The sequence below is a fragment of the Anomaloglossus baeobatrachus genome, chromosome 11, assembly GCF_048569485.1.
Source record: "Anomaloglossus baeobatrachus isolate aAnoBae1 chromosome 11, aAnoBae1.hap1, whole genome shotgun sequence".
In the NCBI taxonomy this organism is placed as follows: Eukaryota; Metazoa; Chordata; class Amphibia; order Anura; family Aromobatidae; genus Anomaloglossus; species Anomaloglossus baeobatrachus.
In genome coordinates, this window is record NC_134363.1 from 105,333,657 (window position 1) to 105,359,102 (window position 25,446).

The 25,446-nt window shown below is 46.1% G+C and overlaps 1 protein-coding gene across 3 annotated transcripts in view; it reads left to right on the plus strand.

The window, feature by feature from the left end:
• The window catches only part of ABCG4 (ATP binding cassette subfamily G member 4), a 181,169-nt gene that overhangs the window by 134,063 nt on the left and 21,660 nt on the right, over positions 1-25,446 (plus strand). For 2 of the 3 annotated variants that reach the window (XM_075328292.1, XM_075328294.1), the window contains 3 exons: positions 17,264-17,368; positions 19,466-19,634; positions 22,727-22,827. In XM_075328292.1, coding sequence (XP_075184407.1) covers positions 17,264-17,368; positions 19,466-19,634; positions 22,727-22,827 — 375 coding nt within the window. The remainder of the gene's footprint in view (positions 1-17,263; positions 17,369-19,465; positions 19,635-22,726; positions 22,828-25,446) is intronic. The other variant, XM_075328293.1, reaches the window with a different exon arrangement.

A 25,446-nucleotide genomic window follows, 5' to 3' on the forward strand; every position in this document is an offset into this window, starting at 1 on the left:
AGCGACTGTTCTCTTTGTTGAGTACTACTGTTCTGAGGTCTTACTTCCTGTTACTCCCTAATCCCTCTTCCAGGTCAGTATGTCCAGAGAGGCTCCCTTCAACACAGGTTATGAGCTTCCCCTACTGGTCCAGAGGAGGAAGTGGTGTTGCATGTTAGTGTACCCGACAGAGATTTCCCCACTGCTTTCAAGCACGGCATTACCCCAGTGATGAGAACAACACCACTGAGGCTCCCAGAACCACTAGGGTGCCACATATGTACATGCTCTTGTGTCGCCAGGGGTTAAGGAGATACCCAGAACCGGGCCAAGGGGTCGCTTCTGGAAAGGGGATCACGGTGTCGTGACCCGGTCTGTGCTCCCTGGTTCCACAATAAAAGGGGGGGTTATGTTCGTGACGCCACCCGTGGAATGTGATCAGAGATGACCACCGCTGCTGCAGAACCTCCGGGGTGATGGAAGGCAGCTTGAGATGGGACGGCTCCCCACGGGTAGAGCCTTTTCCCCGGGGCAGTGTGTTAGTCTATGGGGGGAGTGCAGGACACGAGCACAATAAACAGGCAGACTCACGGTTTTGCAGTTTCTTTGTCTTTTACTGATGATGTTATTCAGCAGAGTACTGTCCACGGAGTCTGTGAGGGGTTCAGGGCTTCTCCCACCCAGCCGGGCCGTTTTGGCTTCCTTGCCTGCACTGTGTGTCTGTGGCCCTGCTGCTGCGTGAACTATGCAGCTGGCTCTGTGCTCCTCGGTACCGACCTGACAGGCAACTCGAGTCCTTACTAGTATGTTCCTGAACTCTGCGCTTGTTGCTTGTGTCTGTGGAACAGGTGAAAGATCTGGAATCTTCACTTCTCTGGTGGTAACTGTGCAGTATGTAACCTGCAGTCTCGGATCCAGCATCCGTTCTGTGTGCTCCACTGGGGATGAGCTCTGCAATGCTCTGTCTCCCAGGAATGTTCCTCTGTGTACGCTTTCTCCTTTCCTCAGACCCTCAGCTAGGCCTGGAATTGGTCAGTGGATCCTGAGGTGAGCTAAAGCCAGCTTCCAACCTACAGATCCTTTCTCCTCAGTGCTCTGCACTGAACTTCCAAACTGAAACTACTTCTGACCATTTCCTCCCTCCCAGCAGAATGTACAGGGAAGCAGCTTGGTCTCCCCCTTCTGGCCAGGAGGTCTTGGTGTTGTGTGTGGGGAGTTAACCCTTTGTGTTGTTACTGTGGCAACCCTGGGGTGCCACATTCCCCCTTAGTGAAGAACAGTACTCCGGGACTGTGAAACAAACAAACAAGTTATCACAACAATTGTATATATACAGAGTCTCAAAAGGAAAAAGTACAAAAACCTTAAAGCTCAAAAAGAGTCCAAAATGTTCATAAATATATAAGTGTTCATACAGTATAGTCTCTGTAGGTACTGGGCTTTTGGTCTTAATGTTGCAATTATATAAACATTTAAACAACCAAACGCTTCTTACAGGTGCCTCTACTCTGGTCATAAGTGCAGTAGATCTCATGGCCCTCGGGCCACCAACAATGTGATCAAGTTGTAACTCTCCGTGCTGCCACCTTACACCACTCTTCTCTCACCTTTTCTGTACAATAAACTGTTACGGTTTTTCATATAAACATTATAACATATGTACATTTTATATGCAATTCCACATTAGTCTTTATATCTTGCTGGTATCTGACCCTGAGTACTACGCTGTGACCTGCGTACTGCTGGTGTACTGGGTGTACTTAGCATAATGGTGTGGGTGGAAGTGTACCTATTTGGTGTTTCTGGTACTTGTGAGGATGGTGTACTGACTGTAGGACTGGCAAGCTCACTGGGACCAGGAATCTGTTCTTCCTCTACGGTTTCAACTTCCAGTTCTTCATGTCTTGGGACTTCTTGTGGTACAAGTTCTGATGCTGGTTCCGCCACTTGAGGGAAGGCGATCATTGGGACTACTACTGCTCCATAGTAATTTGGCCATGTTTTTGGGAAATCTCCTAAGACTGTATGGAACACGTCTTCTTCCTTCTTGACAGGTTGTACCTGTATGGGTAAGGTGACTTCTGGTGTCTTCAGGGTTTCAGGACACGGTTTGAGTTGATCTCTTGACACGACAGCTGATGTCCTTCCTTCATCCTTACTGATGAGACACACTTTGGGATTATCCATACTGGATGGTAAGACTGTATATGGGGTGGTTTCCCACTGATTATCCAATTTGTTTGTGCGCCGTTTCCTCTTGAGAACTTGGTCACCAGGTTGCAATGGGGTTGCTAGAGCATGCTGGTTGAAGGTTCTCTCCTGTCTTCCCCTAGCTTGTTGGAGACTTTTCTCTACGCACTCTTGTACTTGGCGATACTGCTGCTGACGTAGGGTATCCCAATTGGATTCTTGAATTTCTGCATCTGGCTTCAGAATTCCCATATCTAAATCAATTGGCAGTTTACCGGGCCTTGCACGCATGAGGTAAGCGGGGGTGCAGTTTGTAGAACTCACCGGGACATGATTGTACAAGTCCACTAGGTCTGGCAACTTCTCTGGCCATTGATTTCTTTCTGACTCTGGTAAGGTCTTCAACAGGTCAATCACAATATGGTTCATCTTCTCACATAAGCCATTTGTTTGGGGATGGTATGCTGTTGTGCGGATCTTTTTACAGCCATACATGTTGCAGAATTCTTGGAAAATCTGTGATTCAAAAGCTGGACCTTGATCTGCAAGGACTTGTTCTGGGTAACCATGGGGTCTGCAAAAGTACGTCTAGAATGCTTTAGCTGCTGTTCTAGCTGTAAGGTCTTTCACGGGTACCACCACTAAGAAGCGTGAGTAATGGTCCACGATGGTTAAGGCATAGACATAGCCGGACCGGCTTGGTGACAACTTGACGTGGTCTAATGCGACTAGCTCGAGTGGTTGCTTGGTTACTATGGACTGGAGTGGAGCTCTCTGGTTCTGTTGATCCTTTCTTCTGAGGTTGCATGGTCCGCATTTTCTACACCAATCTTCAATTGATTTTCTCATGCCAACCCAGTAGAATCTTTCTCTTAAGAGCACTTCCAACTTTTTCCAACCAAAATGACCAGCACCGTTGTGGTAAGCTTCCAGAACCATCTTGACGTCTCTCTTGGGCACAATGATCTGCCAGACCAACTCATGTGTTTTTGGATTGGTGTGCCTTCTACAGAGCTTCCCTTGGTACAGGAACAATTTACCTCTCTCCTTCCAGAGATGTTGCGTCTCAGCTGGGGCATTCTGATTAGGGTAAGCACCTTGTTGTGTAAGCAGTTCTTTCACTAGCTTCACAGCTGGATCGCTGTCTTGTGTGTCAGCCCATCCGTGGTGTGCTAATGGGTTGAGAGTTGCCTGCTGTTGTTTTTGGTAGACACTCGGTTGGTACTGTCCCACCTTAGGACGGTGAAAGGCCGGCAGCTCAATTTCTTCCAGTCCCTCAGGTTCCTCTTCCACGTTCCCCGAGTGTGGCATCCGGGATAAAGCATCTGCATTCCCATTCTTGTGGCCTGCCCTGTACTTGATGACAAAGTTGTAGTTTGACAGTCGGGCTATCCATCGCTGTTCCAGCGCACCTAATTTTGCAGAGTCCAGGTGGGTCAACGGATTGTTGTCAGTAAAGATGGTAAATTCTGCAGCTGCCAGGTAGTGTTTGAAACGCTCTGTTACAGCCCAAACTACTGCCAGTAGTTCTAACTTGAAGGAGCTGTAATTCTCAGGGTTTCTTTCTGTAGGCCGGAGCTTCCTGCTTGCAAAGGCAATAACTTTCTCCTTGCCTTCCTGCCTTTGAGACAATACTGCTCCCAGTCCTACGTTGCTGGCATCCGTGTACAAAATGAAGGGTTGATGGTAATCTGGATATGCCAGGATCTCTTCTCCTGTCAGTGCCCACTTCAACTTCTTAAAGGACTCTTCTCTCTCATCACTCCACTGGAAAGGAGGATTTCGGGCTGCAGACTTCTTTGACTGTCCTACCAGGATGTCTTGTAGGGGAGCTGCTAGCTTCGTGAACCCTTTTATAAATCTTCTATAGTAGCCTACCAGTCCCAGGAATTGCCTCACCTCTTTCACGCTGGTGGGTCTCGGCCAATCTCTGATCACGGTAACTTTTTCAGGATCTGGTGCTACCCCTTCTGAGCTCACGACATGTCCCAGGTACTGTACCCTTGGCTTTAGAAGGTGACACTTGGATGGCTTGATTTTCATGCCGTATCCGGATAAGGCTTCAAACACTTCTGCCAGGTCTTGTAGATGCTGTTCATAGGTCTTGGAGTAGACTATGACGTCATCCAGGTACAGGAGGACAGTTTCAAAGTTCTTATGTCCTAGGCAGCACTCCATCATTCGCTGGAAGGTACCAGGCGCGTTGCAGAGTCCAAACGGCATACAATTGAACTCACAGAGGCCCATCGGCGTGGTAAACGCTGTCTTCTCCTTGTCAGCCTCTGCCACAGGAACTTGCCAATACCCACTAGTCAGATCTAGGGTGGAAAAGTAAGTAGCGGATTTTAATGCAGCCAATGACTCCTCTATCCTAGGTAATGGGTATGCATCCTTGTGTGTAATGCGGTTGATCCGTCTGTAGTCTACACACATCCTCATGGTCCCATCTTTTTTTCTAACTAGCACTAGTGGGGCTGCCCAGGGGCTACAACTGTCTCTTATTACCCCTGCTTCTTTCATTTCTTTGAGCATGTCTTTGGCGCATTGGTAGTGAGCCGGTGGTACTGGTCTATACCTCTCCTTTATGGGTGGATGGTTACCTGTGGGTATAGTGTGCTCTACCCCTTTGATCTGCCCAAAGTCTAATGGGTGTTTGCTGAATATTTGTTCATATTCTTTCACTACCCTGTATACTCCATGCTTTTGATGGGAGGGTGTAGAATCGGTACCTACATGTAGCTTTTGGCACCAATCCTCCAGCTTTCCCTCTGAGCCATTGTCCTCCGCCTGATTTGACGGCTTCAAGGGCTCAACGGTGGTGATGGCGTTGTTATCAACCGTATATAGCTTAGCCATGGTAGCATACTTTGGTAGGGTGACCTCATCTTCCCCACAATTTAGAAGGCGTATTGGCACTCTTCCCCGATGTACCTCAACTATTCCTCTGGCCGTCAATACAGTGGGCCTACTGTCTGAGTACACGGGTTCTACCAGGGCCTGATAGTCTCGCCCTCTGATGCCTATTGCAGCTCTACACCAGACCAGCATTTCCGTTTTGGGAGGAATTACAATAGGTATTGGGTCACTTACCCTTGCACTGCCAATTTCACCTCCTGACATTTCTACCTGCTGCTTCAGCATCAAGGCTTTAATTTCCTTCTGCAGGAGTCTCTGTTGCCCAGGTTTGGCAGTCTCGACGATCTGCTGCAAGACAGTAATTACCTCTGCAAAACAATTTTCAATTACATTCATTCCTAGCAGCATAGTTGGTTCACGTTCTCGTCGGTCAACATCAACAATGATAATACCCTGATTCTGCAATTCTACTCTCCCAATCTTAATGGTCATTTCTCTGAAACCAACCTGTGGTACTAATTCACCATTGCTAGCCCATATATTCAATGCAACATTAGATGGACCACTGCTAACGTCTGAATCAGCCCAGTACCTCTTATAAAGGACATGCGGAATTGATGTTATTTGGGAACCAGTGTCCAGCAAGGCGTTGAGCGGAATGCCATCCAGCACGATGGGGATGACTGGACGTCCCCCCACATACTTGTCGTGCCAGGGTGAAGGACCTTGAGAGTTCATTCCTGAGGAGCGGCCCGCCTCCCCAGGGGATCCCCATTTAAAGCACATTCACAGGCAAAGTGACCTGGCTCATTGCAACGGCGGCAAATGGGCTGTCCATCCGGCTGGTAGCGGTCGCTGGGTCGTCCTCTCGTCGCTTGGTATCTCCTAGGCCTCATCCATGGGAAATCCTCCTTGCTGGTCGCCAGCTCAATCTTGGGTGCAGACTTGGATCCACGCAGCTCCTGGACGATTCTAGCCATGGACGCAACAGTGTCTGTAAGGGCTTCAAGCTTTTGATGTAGAGCCTCATTAGTGATCGGCTCCAGGTGGTTAGCAGCAGCGGCTGACATGGCCGATGTCACTGGCACTACTGGCTGCTGGGGTGCCACTGTAAGGTGTTGAACAGAGTCTATATCCTGCGGCTCCTCCACCTGCTGGAGGCGGATGGCTCTATCCTTTAGCTGGGCAAATGTTAGTCCTGGATCCTGGATCACCATCATGCTTAGTTGTCCCCGGTGGGAAGGGGATGAGAGTCCATCCAGGAATTGGTCTATCAGCAGCTTATCTGCTCCAGGGGCTAAGGCAGGTTCTGCTAATTTAAGTGCTCTGAGCGCCTCCTGCAAGTTTAAGGCAAAGTCTCTTGCGCTCTCTCTAGGTTTTTGCTTGCATCCAAAGAACCTCATTTTAGCCCGGCTGCCAGCAGTGGATTCAAAAGCTGCTTTTAGTCCAGCTATTATATGCTCTACAGTGTCTTTTGCATCGTCCGGCCAGGATGTAACCTCCCGCTGGGCATTGCCAGTTAACTGTCCCATAAGCATACCAACACACTGAGCTTCTGTCAGGGGGTACATGCTGTAGTAGATTTTTAGCTTTCCGATAAAGTCATTAAGTGTGTTGGGCTCACCTGAGTACTGCGGCAGCCACACTGCACCCGGGGTGTACGGCATCAGGAACGGCATGATAGGTGCCGCTGCACCTCCGGGTACAACAGCGTCTCCCTGCTGCGACATCTTTGCGCCCCCTTAGTTAATTTCACCAGTCTTCTTGACAGCAAGCCTGGGACACTTTTCTACGTTTTCGTTCGGGTCGCAGCACCGAGCGCACCTCCTCAGCAAGCGGTGGGCGGAGTCTTAGTTTAGGCGCGATGTTTTCCCGCGCGTAGCAGGTAATGGCGTGATTAAAGATGGCGCCTGGAAAATTTTACCAATGATGTTTTTGGATTTTTCCAGGTATGTTTGCAAAGTTTAAAGTCCGTTCTTTGTTGCAACAATTCACAGTGCAAGTCTTTTATGCTATGCAATAAGTCTTTACCGGCGCACGTCACCCGGGTTGCAGCCGGGTCCAGTCCGCATCCTGTTCGTGAAGCCAAAGCTGTGTCGCCAGGGGTTAAGGAGATACCCAGAACCGGGCCAAGGGGTCGCTTCTGGAAAGGGGATCACGGTGTCGTGACCCGGTCTGTGCTCCCTGGTTCCACAATAAAAAGGGGGGTTATGTTCGTGACGCCACCCGTGGAATGTGATCAGAGATGACCACCGCTGCTGCAGAACCTCCGGGGTGATGGAAGGCAGCTTGAGATGGGACGGCTCCCCACGGGTAGAGCCTTTTCCCCGGGGCAGTGTGTTAGTCTATGGGGGGAGTGCAGGACACGAGCACAATAAACAGGCAGACTCACGGTTTTGCAGTTTCTTTGTCTTTTACTGATGATGTTATTCAGCAGAGTACTGTCCACGGAGTCTGTGAGGGGTTCAGGGCTTCTCCCACCCAGCCGGGCCGTTTTGGCTTCCTTGCCTGCACTGTGTGTCTGTGGCCCTGCTGCTGCGTGAACTATGCAGCTGGCTCTGTGCTCCTCGGTACCGACCTGACAGGCAACTCGAGTCCTTACTAGTATGTTCCTGAACTCTGCGCTTGTTGCTTGTGTCTGTGGTACAGGTGAAAGATCTGGAATCTTCACTTCTCTGGTGGTAACTGTGCAGTATGTAACCTGCAGTCTCGGATCCAGCATCCGTTCTGTGTGCTCCACTGGGGATGAGCTCTGCAATGCTCTGTCTCCCAGGAATGTTCCTCTGTGTACGCTTTCTCCTTTCCTCAGACCCTCAGCTAGGCCTGGAATTGGTCAGTGGATCCTGAGGTGAGCTAAAGCCAGCTTCCAACCTACAGATCCTTTCTCCTCAGTGCTCTGCACTGAACTTCCAAACTGAAACTACTTCTGACCATTTCCTCCCCCCCAGCAGAATGTACAGGGAAGCAGCTTGGTCTCCCCCTTCTGGCCAGGAGGTCTTGGTGTTGTGTGTGGGGAGTTAACCCTTTGTGTTGTTACTGTGGCAACCCTGGGGTGCCACACTCTGACGCCGACACCATTTTATTGAAGAATTCAACTAAAACATGAACATAGCACTGTGCATGCGCCTGTCAAACAGTTCGATCCTGGCTTGGGGCAGAAGGACACTTTCAGCATTATATAGTGATTATAGTAAATGAATGAATGAATATATGTCTATTGGCAGATAACAGAGAGCATCAGCATGTGGTGATCGGCACAGGTGACATCAGTGAATTGGCTGAGAGTGTGAGTGTGAGTGTGTGTGTGTGTGAGTGTGTGTGAGAGTGTGTTTGTATTGACAGATAACAGAGAGACCCCACGCTCCCCAGTGCAGAAGCCAAACCCCCTGCATCCTGCAACCCCAGCATGCACAGCCTGTGCCCTGCACCACAGCTTGCTAGCCAGCAAGCCTGCGTATAGGTGCAGCCGTCTTCAGGTCACATGATGTCCGCACAATGCTGACCTCCCTTACCATGACGCTTGTGATGTAGGCAAATGGTTCCTTGCCTCTCTCCCCCCTCGCAATGACTCTAGTGTGAGTGGGCGGCGGAGACAGTCGTCACTCACGTGCGCAGTGCTATGATGACATGAACATAGCACTGCGCATGCGCCGGCTCGACTTCTGACAGAAGGACGCGTTCAGCATTATTTGGTAATAACTGGGAGACTGATATAATGAGCTGATATAATGTGCTTTTCACTGAGTGGACTGATATATATGATGTGCTGTATACTGAGGGGATTTATATTTATATATATATGTATATATATATATATATATTTATAAATATATATTTTGCTGCATACTGACGTGATTGTGTGCTGTATAGTGAGGAGACTGATTATATAAATATGCATGCATGTAAGAGGACACGCCCCTAGCTACTGATTGGCTTTAGCATGTATATACAGTATATATATATATATATATATATATACACACACACACAGTGGAACCTTGGATTACGAGCATAATTGGTTCCGGGAATGCGCTCTTAAACCAAGTTACTCTTATATCAAAGCAAATTTTCCCATCGGAAATAATTGAAAAGCAGACAATTCATTCCACAACCCAAAAATATTTACTGTATTTATAAAAACTTATTACAGTAATACAAAATAATGTACTGTCCTGTATTCATATAAATTACAGTAAACTAATACATAATACTTTACAGTAAAAAACATATAAAACTAATTCAACTGTATGTTAGTGTACAATAGAATTTTTGGTGTGCGGCAGATACAATACAAGCAATGTGCTGTACTGGTTATCAATAAGAAAGAACAGTACTGTATCCACAGATGCAAATTGATAGATATGCTATATAGTATATACTGTACACTGGTATACTGTATACAGTACATATGTACAGAAAGGTACCTCCAGAGCGGGTCACAGTGTGGTGAAAGGACGGAATCAGAAGTGTGCACGGTGAGTATTTGCTCTTATTGCAAATCATTGCTCTTAAACCAAGTTACAAATTTGTAAAAAGCTTTGCTTGTCTTGCAATACGCTCCCAAACCAAGCTACTCTTATATATTTATTTATATATACATATATATATATATATATATATATATATATACATACATACATACATACATACATACATACATACAGTTGTGCTCTAAAGTTTACATACCCCAGCAGATGTTTTGCTTTCTTGCCATTTTTTCAGAGAATATGAATGATAACACAAAATCTTTTTTTCCACTCATGGTTAGTGGTTGGGTGAAGCCATTTATTGTGATAGTGATTTTGGCCTGATAAATGCACAGAAGTTGACACAAATGGGTTGGAATGGCTAATAAAGGTAACATCCTCACCTGTGACCTGCTTGCTTGTAATCAGTGTGTGCATAAAAGCTGAGTGAGTTTCAGGGAGCCAGACAGACTCTTGCATTTTTCATCCAGCCACTGACGTTTCTGAATTGTGAGTCATAGGGAAAGCAAAAGAATTGTCAATGGATCTACGGGAAGAGATAGTTGAACTGTATAAAACAGGAAAGGGATACAAAAAGATATCCAATAAATTGATAATGCCAGTCAGCAGTTTTCAAACTGTGATTAACAAATGGAAAATCACGGGCTCTGTAAAAACCAAACCACGATCATGTAGACCAACAAATATTTCGGCCACAACTGTCAAGAAAATTGTTTAGGATGCAAAGAAAAACCCACAAATAGAATCAGCTGAAATACAGGACTCACTGAAAACTAGAGGTGTGGCTGTTTCAAGATGCACAGTAAAAAGGTATTTGAAGAAAAATGGGCTGCTTGGTCGAATCGAAGAAAGCCATTACTGCACAAATGCCACAAAGTATCTTGCCTACAATACGCCAAACAGCACAGAGACAAGCCTCCAAACTTCTGGAACAAAGTAATGTGGAGTGATGAGACCAAAATCAAACTTCTTGGCCACAATCATAAACGTTACATTTGGAGAGGTATTAACAAGGCCTATGATGAAAGGAACACCATTCCCTCTGTAAAGCACGGAGGTGGATCGCTGATGATGTGGGGATGTGTGAGCTATAAAGGCACAGGAAACTTGATCAAAGTTGAAGGACAGATGAATGCAGCATGTTATCAGCAAATACTGGAGACAAATTTGTACTCATCAGCCCGGAAGCTGCGCATGGGACAAACATGGACATTCCAACATGACAACGATCTAAAACACAAGGCCAAGTCAACCGGTCATTGGCTACAGCAGAACAAAGTGAAGGTTCTGGAGTGGCTATCTCAGTCGCCTAACCTCAGTATCATTGAGCCACTCTAGGGAGAACTGAAGCACGCAGTTCATGCAAGAAAGCCCGGGAATTTACAGGAACTGGAGGCTTTTTGCCAAGAAGAATGGCTTCAAAAGATCAAATAGAAGTGGACTCTGTGCTGTCGTAAGAAGATGGTAAGCAGCAATGGTTAAAACGTACATATGTGATTTACCTGTGGAAAGAGATGTGATCTCTGAAACGTGTAATAAAATCACGTTTTAACCATTACTGCTGACCATCTTGTTACGACAGTTCGGGAGTCCAGTTCTATTTGATCTTTTGATACAAACTCCTCGTGGTGCCTGCTGCAGCCGTCACTTACGAGCTTTTATTAGTAGTTGTGGCTATTTCACAACTGCATCAGGTGAGCACATCTGATATTTCCTACAAACGTTTTTTAATGTTAGTACCCTTTTAGCACCATTTGCCTTTTCAGTCTTCTTTACATTGATTGTTTTTTTGCCAAGAAGAATGGGAAGCTTTACCATCTGAGAAAATAAAGAGTCGCATCCACAACTACCACAAAAGACTTCAAGCTGTCATTGATGTTAGAGGGGGCAATACACGATTTTAAGAACTGGGGTATGTGAACTTTTGATCAGGGTTATTTAAATGTTTTTGGTTGTCATTATGATTTCAAAAGAGAAAACAAAGTAGTTTGACAACAAATGGCTTCACCCAACCACTAATCATGAGTGGGGAAAAAAGATTTTGTGTTATTCATATTCTGTGAAAAAAGGCTTAGAAAGCAATAAATCTGCCTGGGTATGTAAACTTTTGAGCACAACTGTATATATACATACCGTATTTTTCGGATTATAAAATGTACTTTTTCTCTCCAAAATTTGGGAGGAAAATGAGTGGTGCGTCTTATAATCCGAATGTAGCTTACCAGGAAGTGGTGGAGAGAGGTAGCAGGAGACAGGGCAATGCTGCGGGCGCTCTGCTGTGGTGGCTGTGCTGAGGCCTGCTGTGCTGTGGGCGGTGAAGCAGCAGCCACCATGGAAATGTTGGTGGTGTGGGCGCCATGCTTCAAATAATGGTGCCCGGAATTGACGTGTGCGAAGATGGAGCTCTCGGCTCAAGATCTCATCTTTGCACGCGCGATCTCTGGCCCACTGATCTCCCATCAGTAGACTTAAGGAAAATGGTATGTGCGCAGATGAGAGTTTGGCTTCTCACTGAGCCAATATCTCAATTTGCTCTTGTGCTGATTACGGGCACCATTTCTTTGAAGCCCACACAGCCGACAGTTTCTGGGACAGCATCTGGGACACCCGCCGCACCATCATCCTGCTCCACCGCTACCCCTGCATCCTGTGACCCTGCTCCACCACCCCTCACCGGTAAGACACTGCCGAATTGTAAGACGGACCCCATTTTTTTCCCCTCTACATTTGGTATGCGTATTTTAAACCAAAAGATACAGTATGAATAAAACACAGGTGAACTTTTAATGCTACATTTTATTTTTCTTTTTATTGTTCTATACAATAAAAGATAAACAATTTGTGTAATAAAAATGAACATGATTTTAAAAAAAAAAAAAAGAGGAAACAATGGTTTCTACATGCATTGTGCCCACCGAGGAGCATGGAAGGGGAGGTGTGTGATGGTGTGGGGCTGATTTAGTAGCGAAACTGTTGTTCATTAATTCCAAATTCAAGGCTCACTGAGTGTGGCTACTACAGTATAATGACATGCTATCCAATCTGGTTTTCACTCAGACTATCATTTCTGTTGAAACATGACAATGAACCAAAATACCTCCAAGTAATGTAATGGCTATGTGACCAACAAGGATAGTGAGGGGAAAGGGGGTGGGGGGAAGTGCTGCATCAGAGGACATAGCCTCCATCACCATCTATTAAGATGGTTAGGGATGAGTTGAATCTTAGAGTAAAGGCGAAGTGGCAAGCAGGTTTTCAGCACCTCTGAAAATTTCATCAACACTGTTGGAAAGTGTCACACACGGACTAGGGGAAGGTCCGGCTTGAGGTACAACACACAACAAACAGTGGTAACATCACAACAAACAAGGGGTACACCAGGGACACTTCAACAATGCTGGACCCTAGCACTAGTGAGAGGGAAGATGGGCACCTCCTCCAATTATCTACTGCTGCTCTCCTAAGCCAGTCCCTATACACCTGTTGCCGAGCAGGAACCCGAAGCCTTGAGATGACCATACAATAATCCCTGGCCAGGGAGTGGGCATGTGAAGGATGCTAGCCCCACCACTGCATTGAAGCAACACACCGGTAAAGGAAGACAGACAGGGGGAAAATACTACAACAGACTGCTGCAGTCAGAACCAAGACTGCAGCTACACCAGCAACTCCAAGAGAGAGTTTCACCAGCTCCTTATGTGTCGGCCAGGCTTATGGGGTACTCGGTCCCGGGCGGTGTATAACTGGGGAATGTCACTTTGTGGCCGTTGCCCTGGGTGCTTTTTTAAAAGGGGTATATTTACAGGGAAATTAAATGATAGTTTATGACATTACGCCACTTGCGGGTTGCGGCTATGTGGATGGAGCTGCCGCTGACAGTTTTCACTACTGGAGCTGGTGTTCGTGGCAGCCTGGATGTTAGGCCCTCCACAAGCAGGGCCAGGCCCTAGAGGATAGGTGATGTAGATGGGTGTTGAAAGAAGACAGGCCACACAAGGGGTTGCAGTGTAACTGGTTCCTTTACTCACGGCAAGATGTAAACTGGTCACCCGAGGAAGACGGGTGTTGACCGCAGGTCCTCTTACTCCCAGTGCCGGTTTAGTGACCTGGTGGCTTCTTTCCCCTGCACCTCTCTTTGGTTGATGGGTCCCCGTGGCTTTGAGCGGCTGGGGGTCCCCTCCTGGTAGTCTCTTAACGGTAGTCCGTATGACAGTAGCGTGAACCCTGTGGGTCGGAGTCTCTGGTCCTGTTCCCCGGTTCTCCCGGTGCTACTGTGTCCTGAACTTCAAGGTCAGTGATGTCCTTGATGGTCCCAGGTGGGGGGGTAGGCCCTGCATCCTGGTGGGGATGCAGTATCTTGTAGCTCCCTGATGGCCTCAGGGGCGCTACACTTATACTTCCAAGACCAGAATCCTAATGAATCAACAATAACCAGTACTCTCTGCTGGTAGCAGAGGGTATATAAAGGGACTGGGAGTGGTCCTAACCGGAAACACCTGATCAGGAGTCTGAGGCTGCAGGAAAGCAAACTGACATTAACCCTCTCTTTCCCAAGAGAAAGATAACCAAATTTAAATAGCAGAGTCTCACCAGGTAGTGAGACTCAGACCCAGAACCTCCCAGAAAGCCATTCCATGTGAGTACCACCTGAAGCTCCTTGGGAAAATGCCAAGGGCTTCTAAAGGTGTCAACAGAATAAAAGAGGGGTACTTTGAGGAATCTAAGGTTTAATACATATTCTTTTTTGTTTCACATGTGTTTCTTTACTCTTTACTTCCATATGTGTTCCTTCATTTTTTTTCTTTCTTTAATCTGAATCTATAATGTTCACATTCCATAATGAACAATGAAAACCACTGAATGAACAAGTGTGTCTGTGGTGCCCCTGAGGCTTCAGTCGCCACAGGGTACTGCACCTCACTTAAGGTGCAGTACTCATCCTGGGTAGTGAGAAGGTCGGTGCCGGTTCCACATCCAAACATTCCATAAATACACAGCAGGTTGCCTTCCCCACTGGGGACCGGGCTAGGGTCGGATCTTAAGGCTTACCACCAAACACTGGGGCATCCACCCACTAGGGAAGGGGTGGCGGCCACTGGGGGGGAGAGAGGAGGTCACTTACACAAGGGAGTTCTGCCCTGGCTCTGGTTGGGGAAGGAAGCAAGAGAACTTACTGGTGAAATCTGTGGGACACAGGATTAAATACGGTCGCCGAGGGGAGAGCTTAGTTGCTGCCTCAGGGAGCCTTAGCGTAGCGTATATTTCAAGTTGCGCCACCAGAATCCGATAGACAGGGGGCTTTCAAGTCCCTCTGTCCACCACCAAATCCCGTAGCACAGTAGCAACGTAGAGCCCGGAGTCGTGATCACAGTCAGGCCCCAAAACGGACCTGGGCTGCCTGCAGATAGGACGGGAAATTTAACGCTGAACATGGGTCCCCAAGCACTTCATGTCCCTGGAAGTTGCATAGAAAGCGCAAGAAGGAAGGGCCCACAATCCACAACACCGGTGGTGACCTCCGAATTATCCGGGATCAGCTGGGGCCCAGCACGGCAGAGACCGGCACTTCTAGGGTAGCAACCGGACACTGAGTAAAAATCGTGAATCACAACTACTGAGTCCCCCCCTCATTGCCGGTGCCCCGCGCTCCGGCGCCAACGGTCACTACCGTCCCCATCATCCTTCCTGGGGCCTAGCTCTACCTGTGGGGAGCTGAACCATAACGGCTGCGACACCATGCGCCCCAGAGGATAGCACCCGCAGCGGCGGCTAATCCCTGGCCGCACACCACAAGTGGCATCACGAGATAACTACTACTTCCAATACCCTCATCATCCCATCATCCATCCATCCCTTTTGTGGACACCTCAGGGTCACGAAACTGGGCAGGGCCACCCGTGACTTCCCTTGACCCTCCACTGGCCCGGTGACGAGTATTCCTCCAGGCCCCGTGGGGTGCTCCATGTCTGTACTGTAGGTGGAATAAAAATGGTCCTGGAAGAAGGAGAGGAAAAAATTAAATTGTAAGAAAGAAAAGTAGCTCCTGTGTCTTTAAGGAGACATATGGAATTGATTTCCAAAAATTAGTTTGTTGCATAAAAGATGCAAATGGAAGCAGAAGGACCCCATTGATTATCATGGGGTCTATTGTATATGTGATTCATTATGTGTCAGTGTATAGAACAGAAAAAAACATTTCCATGATGTACTTTGTCTGTCATTCTAAAAACGGAGTCATCATGAACTTAGATTGACCCTATAATAGTAATTGGATCACTCTGCTTCCATTTGCATCAGTTTTGTAACAGATCTGTTCCATTAACTAGATCAAACAAACGGAATGCCTGATTGGAAGTGTGGCGCCCCTGAGTATACCAGGGTGCCACAGGGTGCTGCAATCCTTACCCAGGGTGCAGGGCCTACCCCCCATGGTTCCAGGTTCCTAAGAAACTGGTGTCACTACCATCAGCACCACAAATCCCAATAACACCTCACATTATGACCTGTCAGACACATCAGTGGGTTGGTTAAGCTGGAATAGGGTCACCCACCTAGGGGTCAGGCAGACTGGTGGGAGGGAGGAAGGAAGAGAGTAGGGAGAGCCCTCAAAGAGTGAGGAGCTGGAGTTGTAGCTCCCTGGGAGCTAGACCGAGGCTGGGTCGCAGACGGTGGTCCGGGACCAGAGGAGTCAGGGACCGGTGGCAGTGACATTGGAAAAGGGTGCGACGGACATAGTCTAGGAGGACTGTCAGCATCAGAAACCCAAAAGAACTGACCGTTACCGAGCATGACAGGGTACAGTACCCTAGGTTAGGAGCAGGTTCAACGTCCTGATAATTAACCTGGGAGGGAGAGTATCTTCAAGAACTTCCATTAGAGCTCAGAGATTGAAGGCGACAGCACAATGTGTGGGATAGGGTTTTCCAGTAAAGCAGCCCACTAAAATCCCAAGTGCCAGCCATCAAGAGCACAGCTACACTAAATATAGTGAGCGAGGCCCTAACAGCTTCAAGCCAAGGGGCCACAACAGACAACTAATTTATGCACAGAGGTGGGCTCCGGATTACCAAGTGACACTAGTGGGAGCGGATACCTGGATGGGCTCCCCGCAGTGACAGTGAGGCACAGAGACTTTGGTTTATCTTCAGTGTGAGTGTCTACTTTATAATCCTCATCCAGCACCACGACTACCCACAGTGAGTACACTGGTCCCCTGCACCCTGTCCTCCCAAATAGTCACCAAAACCCCAGAGGTTGGGGCCTTCCCTACCTGCAGAGGGACTGACACCTTGCTGCTCCACACCATCTGCCCCGGTACTCCCTCCAGCAGCAGCGGTACTCCCATTCCCGCAACCCGCAGGTGGCGACACGAACTTCTCCCCTGTAAATAATCCCCTTTCAAGGATCCGAGTGTTTGCTGAGCCTGAGTCCGGACCCCTTCGAGCCACGACCACCCCGGACCCGAGCACCCTGGTCCGCGCCAGGGCGGCACAGAAGCGTGAACACAATGTAATTGCCTAGTTTAAGGCTTTGTAACCATTAACATGTTATTGAACGAACTGACTCCTATGTACACTGATATCTCGTCTGCCAGCCCTTAGTGGGGAAGTGTTACCACAAGGGGCAACTAGATCCTGTATTATTATGTGCGTGAGTTATTATATGCATGTGATCTGATTTTCTTTTATTTATTTATATATATATCTTCATGTCTCTTTTCTCAATCTATACTATCTCTTTCTATTTTCCAGCAGGACGTCTCTGGTCATATTGAGAGCCATACATTTGCAACAAGCTCCATGAATCAGTTTTGCATCCTCTTCAAACGCACATTCCTCTCAATTCTGAGAGATACGGTATGTCATAAGACGTTGATCAGTATGAAATTAAATGAATCGGGAAGGTAGGAAGAGATACACAGTACTGTGCAAAGGTTTTAGGCAGGTGTTGAAAACAATACTGCAAAGTTATGTTTTCTAAAATAGAAAAGTTAATAGTATATTTTTATTTTTTTATTTTATTTTTTTGTACGGCACATTTGAAATTTTTGTCTTGGCACGCAGCTTGTGTGCGTGATTCTGGGCACGATTATACTGCCATATGTGATGTATATGGGCAGTACCCTTTATCAACCACCTGGACTCCCCTGAAGAGTGTACCACATGAAACGCGTCGGGGTGTGTGTTTCGTTTTACAATTAGAGGTTTCTTGCTTTGGGCTTCTATATGGGATTTGAAGAGCTGGGTGACAGTTCCCCGGAGAGCCTTAACCTCGTACCATTTTGCCCTGTGCCTTTCTTCAGGATCTGGTAAGGTCGTTCCCTTTTATTTGGGAACTTTATACTACGGTGCCTAGATCCTTGCTATATATTTGATTGGCTATCAAGATACCTTTGGATCCCACCCCTACTATTGATATTAGTGGTGTTAGGGATCAGTGTGTCTGTGTACAGCCCACTACACCTTATTTTACTATGTGGTGACTGATTATGGTCTTAGTTCACCACCTCTAGCCCATAAAAACGTCAGTGGTGTTATTAACTGGGCTTTTTTCAGCCATGCCCCGTTTTCAGTTTTATGGGTACCATTGCTGATTACGTGTCTGTTTTTTTATCTCACCTAGTGAACTGTTTCACTTTTTATACGCATATTATTAAAAGTTATATTTTAGGTCTTTGTGTTACCTTCTGCACCTCTTGATTCAGCTATTTACTTTAGTTTATTTTTACCAATTAACAAAATAACAAAAATTAACAACATGTTTCCTGAAGATTAAGACAGGATCTTAAATTAACTGTTGCTTCAAAAGATGAGTTTGGGCTTATTTTCAGGGGATGTCTTATTTTTACATGAATATATTTATTCTTCAACAAAAAAAAAATCAACATTTATTCAAAGCGTTTGCTCTCCTGTCAGAGACCCAATCACAGATTATATCTTCCAACTCAGGAAATAAGTGTCGCCGACCGGATACGCACTTGTGCTTTTTAGCATTTCCCTTGTATCCTGTTGACTTTGGTTATCATACTTTGCTCGCCATATTCGTTCCATTCGGATATCAGCATCTTCTCATTGCAGAAAGCAGTAGGATCTTTTGATAGCTGTTGTTTTGGGGTGTCTGCTTTCCTTAGTGGAGGTTCTGTCTCTACTGCTGCATGCTATTGCCAATTGATTTTCCTTTTTACATGTATAGCTCCTGGACACTATTTAAATTGTTTTTTTTATGAACTCTAACTAGGGCTTATTTTTGGAGTAGGGCTTATACAGTATTTTGAGCATAGTGAAAAAAATCCTGAAAAATGACGCTAGGGCTTATTTCCAGGGTAGGCCTTATTTTTGAGGAAATGGTCCAAGTAAGAAAGAAAACCTGACCGCAATCAGCTGCTGTACCGGAGATACTTTATTTGAAATTCATAGGTGCAGAGTAAAAGAGGCGAGAGGAGACCTGGATGCGGGGTCCCTCACTTGAGGACATATTTACGAGGAAATGGTACTGACATTCACAAAAGTACTGTGGTTGGTTCTCCAAGATGTTTGGAGCATCCATTCTGCCGAGTTGGTGCTGTTTTGAAGGCAAAAGGCAATCATAGCAAATATTGAATTTGTTCATTCAGTTTGCAGTTTGTTAATTGCAAGTTATTGACATTTGCACAGTACTGTATATCTCTGGTATTGTCATGACAGATGTAAGAAGCATCACAGTCTCTTGAAGTGTTCTGTATTTATACTGTTTCAGGTACCTGTGGTCATTTGTACAGTTTTTTGCACCCGAGGATTTGTGTTGTTTGTCTTCCTTGACCATGAGCCTTTCTTTTCTTTTTTTCCTATGTTTTTCTCCCAATGAGTCTGTTTGTATCACATGAAGCTGCCTGTTCTGTTCTTCTTACAGGCAACAAGTTCTCTCTGTATGGGGACATTACATGTGATGTTGCTTGTACTTTCCCACCCTCCCAGGTCCTGACTCACCTGCGTTTCATGTCTCACCTGTTTATCGGGGTTCTGATCGGGCTGCTGTACCTGCACATTGGTGATGATGCCAGCAAAGTATTAAATAACACAGGCTTCCTGTTCTTCTCCATGCTCTTTCTTATGTTTGCAGCTCTTATGCCAACTGTATTAACCTGTAAGAGCAACTATTAAGTCAATACATTTTATTAGTATTAATATTCTAGTTTTACACCTTAAAGGAGTTTTCTAAAGAACAAAGATTTATCACCTCATCATCAATCACTCATCACCTTATCATCAATCACTAGCCATGCAGTCCTCCTGAGTCCTTCATGCTTCTTTACCAGTTCTTGTGATGAGCAGGAGTTTGTATGGACTGGTGGTCAGGTTTTTGCTTTAGGCTACTTTCAATAAGCATAAAAAAAAAATCTGAGCCCAATTACTTGGCTACTTTCCTATTATCTGCTCCTCTATACAAACTTCTTCCTAACCACAGACTAAGTGGAGAACTCAGGTGCATACTGTGGATAGGTAATAAATTTTTCTTTTGAGAAAACCCCTTTAAGCTGGCCATATTCATTAGAAAAAAGTCTGCTCAAATTACCATCAGATGAAGTTATCATACAAAACTTAGATTGTAACCTGACATCTAAAACCACAGTGGAACCATGTGACACCCTGGCAGAGCCAGGTGGTCACACAGTAGGTCCCTGCACAACATCTTCCCTCACAGGGTTACACACAGCCGACCTGAAACCCTAGCCACCCCCCTCAGGGAAAGACAGGCACACCAGTGGCCCGGACCAGGCAGATGGTAAAAGCCCACCTAGGGGTCTAGAGAGCCCGGGGCAGGAAAAACGTCAGTCTAGTCTGAGAGATAACGTTGAAAGTTCAAGTTGAGAGGAGTGGAAACTGGGGCTAGGTGTAGCTCCAGCAGGAGGAGAAGCTCAAGTTGACAGGTGCCGGGGTTGGAGCCCTGGTGCCTTGGCTAGGTGGCAGACGGTGGTCTCCATCAGCAGGCGACGGGAAGACGGCAGCCGGAGATTCGAGGTGGATCGGGACAGGGTTGGAGCCCGCCGGTACCGACACTGGAGAACCGACCCAGAAACCATGCACAGAGGGGGTACTTTGACCTTGAAGCCAGGACCGGACCCAACGGCCTAGCTAATTAAACAGGATTTTAGGTCCTGTCCCAACCAAAGTCCTGAAAACAGACAACCACCCACAGAGAGGGATAGGGCATCCGCCAGGGCCCAGTAGATCCCACAGGTCAGCGTCAGCGGGCACGGATCCTCAGGTACACAAAACAGGACCGGACCCAACGGCCTAGCTAATTAAACAGGATTTTAGGTCCTGTCCCAACCAAAGTCCTGAAAACAGACAACCACCCACAGAGAGGGATAGGGCATCCGCCAGGGCCCAGTAGATCCCACAGGTCAGCGTCAGCGGGCACGGATCCTCAGGTACACAAAACACCGGGAGCGGACTCTTGCGTTTCACACCGAGACGTCTACACAAACACAAAAGCAGTGCAGAGGAAAGAGACGGTGACCACCAGCCCGGGTGAAGGACCAGAGTACAACCGGCCAGGGCGGCCGGCCACCAGGACATTTGGTTTACCAAAAGACTCGTGTGATTTATTAACTGTGAGTAACCAAATACCCCCTGGTACGTCTGAGCGCGCGGGCCCCTGCCACCGCCATTCATTGCACCAAACCACCGGGTTCCGGGGCAACCATCCCTACCCACGGAGGGGTTAACATCCAGCTGCCATCACATCTCCTCCAGGTATCCCTGCAACAGCAGCGGTGGTGTCACACTTCACCACACACCGTGGGTGGAGTCACGAACCGAGTACGGCCAAGCCCGTACAACTACGTCCCCCTTTTCATTTGGCGTGTCCGCGTGACCCCTGGGTGCGGAGGATCCATAGAGCCACGCAGCGGACCCGAGCAGCTTGGCTGCTACAGGCGTGGGGGTGGCACAACCACATGTTGAATACACTTTTATTTCCATGTTGAGCCGGTCATTTTTCCTGTTATTTGTATACATTAAAGGCAGCAAGAATTCTGGCATAAATGTATGATAACTGAAAGAAGCAAAGTATGCTTCATTTCTTTTGAAAAACTGTTTGTGTGACGTCCCAACCACAAAACACTCTTGTTCACACAATATAGTCAAGTGAGTGATTTTTGTGGATATGCTGTAGTTCTGTGAATGGATTCCGTGAATACTGTTTTCCAAGTTTTAAGTGAAATTCTAAATATAAAGATTTTTTTGTAATCAGAAAAGCAAAGAAAACTTTTCTAACATAATTTCTAATGGAAAAAAGTATTTTCTACACTTAACAGACTTCTTGTCATGGGGTGTGACGGGATAACTGGGGACCAGGGCACATAGACTGGCCCTACTCCCAGAGATACGTCTAATGGTGACAATGTCTGAACCGCCTTCCTTAGCCTGCTCTTGACCAGTCCTGATCTATTACCCTCTCCCCCACCACAGGTAAGGACCGGGACTGGAGTGGTAGAACCCACAGATAAAGACAAACTTTGAAACCCAAACCTCAATCACATAACTAGCACACATGGAGATATAGGACAATATGTGATCAGCAGGAAATTAAGAGTAGGGAAGAAATAACCAGACAACGAGAGGATTTTCCACAGCACACCAAGTAGCACACAGTAAATCACCAGCAACAGGAACACAACAGCACATGGACCAAGTTAGCGAAGCTATAGTCGGCATGGGAAGACAGATTACTCCATCTTAAAAAGTACCTCTGATAGGTCTCATACAACATGTGAACCAAAAGGTAACCAGCAGGCTTACAGAAATTAACTCCTGCTAGTCCACTCACTATTGAGCACACAGCTCTTTGACGACAAAGTTTCCCATACTCGATTGTTGATTTCTATACAGCTGTTTATCACTGGAAGAACATTACTGTATTACATAACTTCAAATGTCATCCATAAACCAGCAGACTCTTTTCTCATGTCTATGACAAGCTTTTTGGAAATCTTTCCGTTCATATTTTTTTTCTTTTATTTTATTATTTCACATTTACTATAAAACATTCCTATTATTAACCTCTATTCTCCAAGTTTTATATTTTGTTCATTGCTTAATTTCTTTTTTATACATCTTTCTCTCATAATTTTCCTATTTTTGGTTATTCCATTCTACTTAAGTTTTATTTTTTTATAACTAATTCCCTATTATTTATCCTCTATTATAAACCTGTTTGATATTTACCCATAGTTCCTCTGGAGATGTCTGTCTTTCTCAGAGAACATCTAAACTACTGGTACAGCCTAAAGTCATATTATCTAGCCAAGACAATGGCAGATATCCCTTTTCAGGTAATGTATCTTTAAATACCCAATAGTTAGCAAAATAAAAGTTTTAAACAAATGAAAACCAAGGGAGATTTTATTCTTAGGATTCAAGAACTGTGACAAGCAATTAGAGAAACATAAGGCCAGACCAGTGTTCAACTGCTTTGCACTGAATACATGTCCTGTATCTGTGTACAGGGGCAAATGCACAATTACAATCTGGGAGGAGTAAAACAGCGACACCTTGGTAAATCTTCTTTGGTGATGCATTGGGTCAGTCCTTTTAATATATAAGAAAAACCATTAACAGAAAGTAGGAAAAAAAGGTTGAACACTGAAGTCTAGGTCAGACAGTGGTAAGATCTGATGGGAGTACGCTACCACTACAAAGACCTATAGCACCAACAGCAACCATACAGTGACCATAGAAGGGCCAGATGCCTGGTCTAGACGTTGCAGTGTATTATCATTCTATATAATTAGGAAAATTACTGAAAAGATGAAGTCACAGACAGAACACATAACAGAACACATAACTTAAACTAGACTAACAGATATTTAACTGATGGTTTTTCTGATTGAAATTATCTTTATCTTTATTCAGCCCAAATTGAATGTCATGGAGTGTGACAAGGTAACTTGGAATAGGGGCACTTACACTGGTCCTAAAGCTAAAGGGGTCCTAGCGGTGCCGTATCCCAGAGGTACTTCTGATGGTGAAAAGGTCTGGATTGCCAGCCTCTCCCTAGCTCCTGAATAGCCCTGGTCTATACCCCCCTATCCCCACCACAGGAGTGGTTTATGCCACACAAATAGACACACAGGGAAAAAACAAAACTCAAACACACTGTGCACACACACACAGAGGCAAGACAATATGTGCTCAGGAGCAAATTAATGAATAATGAGGATATGTCCACAACACACCAAATAATGCACAGAACATCGCCAGAACAAGATCACCATAGCACAAGGACCAGTATCACAAATGAAGCTATAATCAGCATGGAGGAACAGGCTCCATCACCTTTTAAAGGGCAGTGGCGGCTTTGATAGGTCTCAAGTAACCTGTCACCCTAGCAGCAATCCACAGGCTTGCTGAAATTAACTCCTGCTAGACTGATCACTAGTAAGCACACAACTGGTTGACGCCTGAGTCTGACTGAGCAACTCAAAAGCACCAGGTGCAGTGTGAGCAGGGTCAGAAGTAGCACCAGGTGCAGTGTGAACAGGGTCAGAAGTAGCACCAGGTGCAGTGTGAGCAGGGTCAGAAGTAGCACCAGGTGCAGTGTGAACAGGGTCAGAAGTAGCACCAGGTGCAGTGTGAACAGGGTCAGAAGTAGCACCAGGTGCAGTGTGAGTAGGGTCAGAAGTAGCACCAGGCGAAGTGTGAACAGGGTCAGAAGTAGCACCAGATGCAGTCTGAACAGGGTCAGAAGTAGCACGAGGTGTAGTGTGAACAGGGTCAGAAGTAGAACAAGGTGCAATGTGAACAGGGTCAAAAGTACCACCAGGTGCAGTGTGAAGATGGTCAGAAGTAGCATCAGGTGCAGTGTGAACAGGGTCAGAAGTAGCATCAGGTGCAGTGTGAACAGGGTCAGAAGTAGCACCAGGTGCAGTGTGAACAGGGTCAGAAGTAGCATCAGGTGCAGTGTGAACAGGGTCAGAAGTAGCACCAGGTGCAGTGTGAACAGGGTCAGAAGTAGCACCAGGTGCAGTGTGAACAGGGTCAGAAGTAGCACCAGGTGCAGTGTGAACAGGGTCAGAAGTGGCACCGGGTGCAGTGTGAACAGGGTCAGAAGTAGCACCAGGTGCAGTGTGAACAGGGTCAGAAGTAGCATCAGGTGCAGTGTGAACAGGGTCAGAAGTGGCACCAGGTGCAGTGTGAACAGGGTCAGAAGTTGCCGTGACATCTGGTGAGTTTAGAGCTGAACACCGTGTGACACTGATCTTGGCAAAGTTTGCTGCATTTATAATTTGGTCCTTTTAGACTATTTTTTCATCTATTTAACAAAATAATATTCATACTTATTTTTATCATTTGAAGCTCATTTGTGAGCAATACATGCTGCCCTGTATATGGGTGACTTATTACAGCTACATGTCTGTACTCCTAGTAGCCAAAATAGCCTAATACCCTCGGCTTTGAGTTTGGTGTATTGATAATTGCTCTCTGTTCCTTTCTGCAGTAAGTGACCGGCTTCTGTATATATTTGCATATACAGAAGCCTGTACACCAGTGCCCTGAAGGGCAACAGAGGCGGCTGGCTTTATAAAATGGGCGGCTTAGTGGTTAGCACTGTAGCCCAGCAGTGTTAGGGTTGGGGGTTCAAATGCCTCCTGGAGAATATCTGTAGGGACTTTGTGTGTCTTCTCTGTTTTTCATCCACACTACAAAGACAGACATGATGATGATGTCTATAAAGCGCAGTGGATTTAATTATTCTGTATAGACTGTTCAATTATTTGTTTTATTTATTCTATTAAGTATTAAAATGTAATTTCTGTATCTCTGGGATATAATAATTATATCACGTGGTGTTATACTGACCTAACAGTATCAGCACTATAATAGGTTATTACAAACTTATTTGAATGAATGAGAATGTGGAAAGTCCTTTTTGTATAATCTGAATGAGGCCA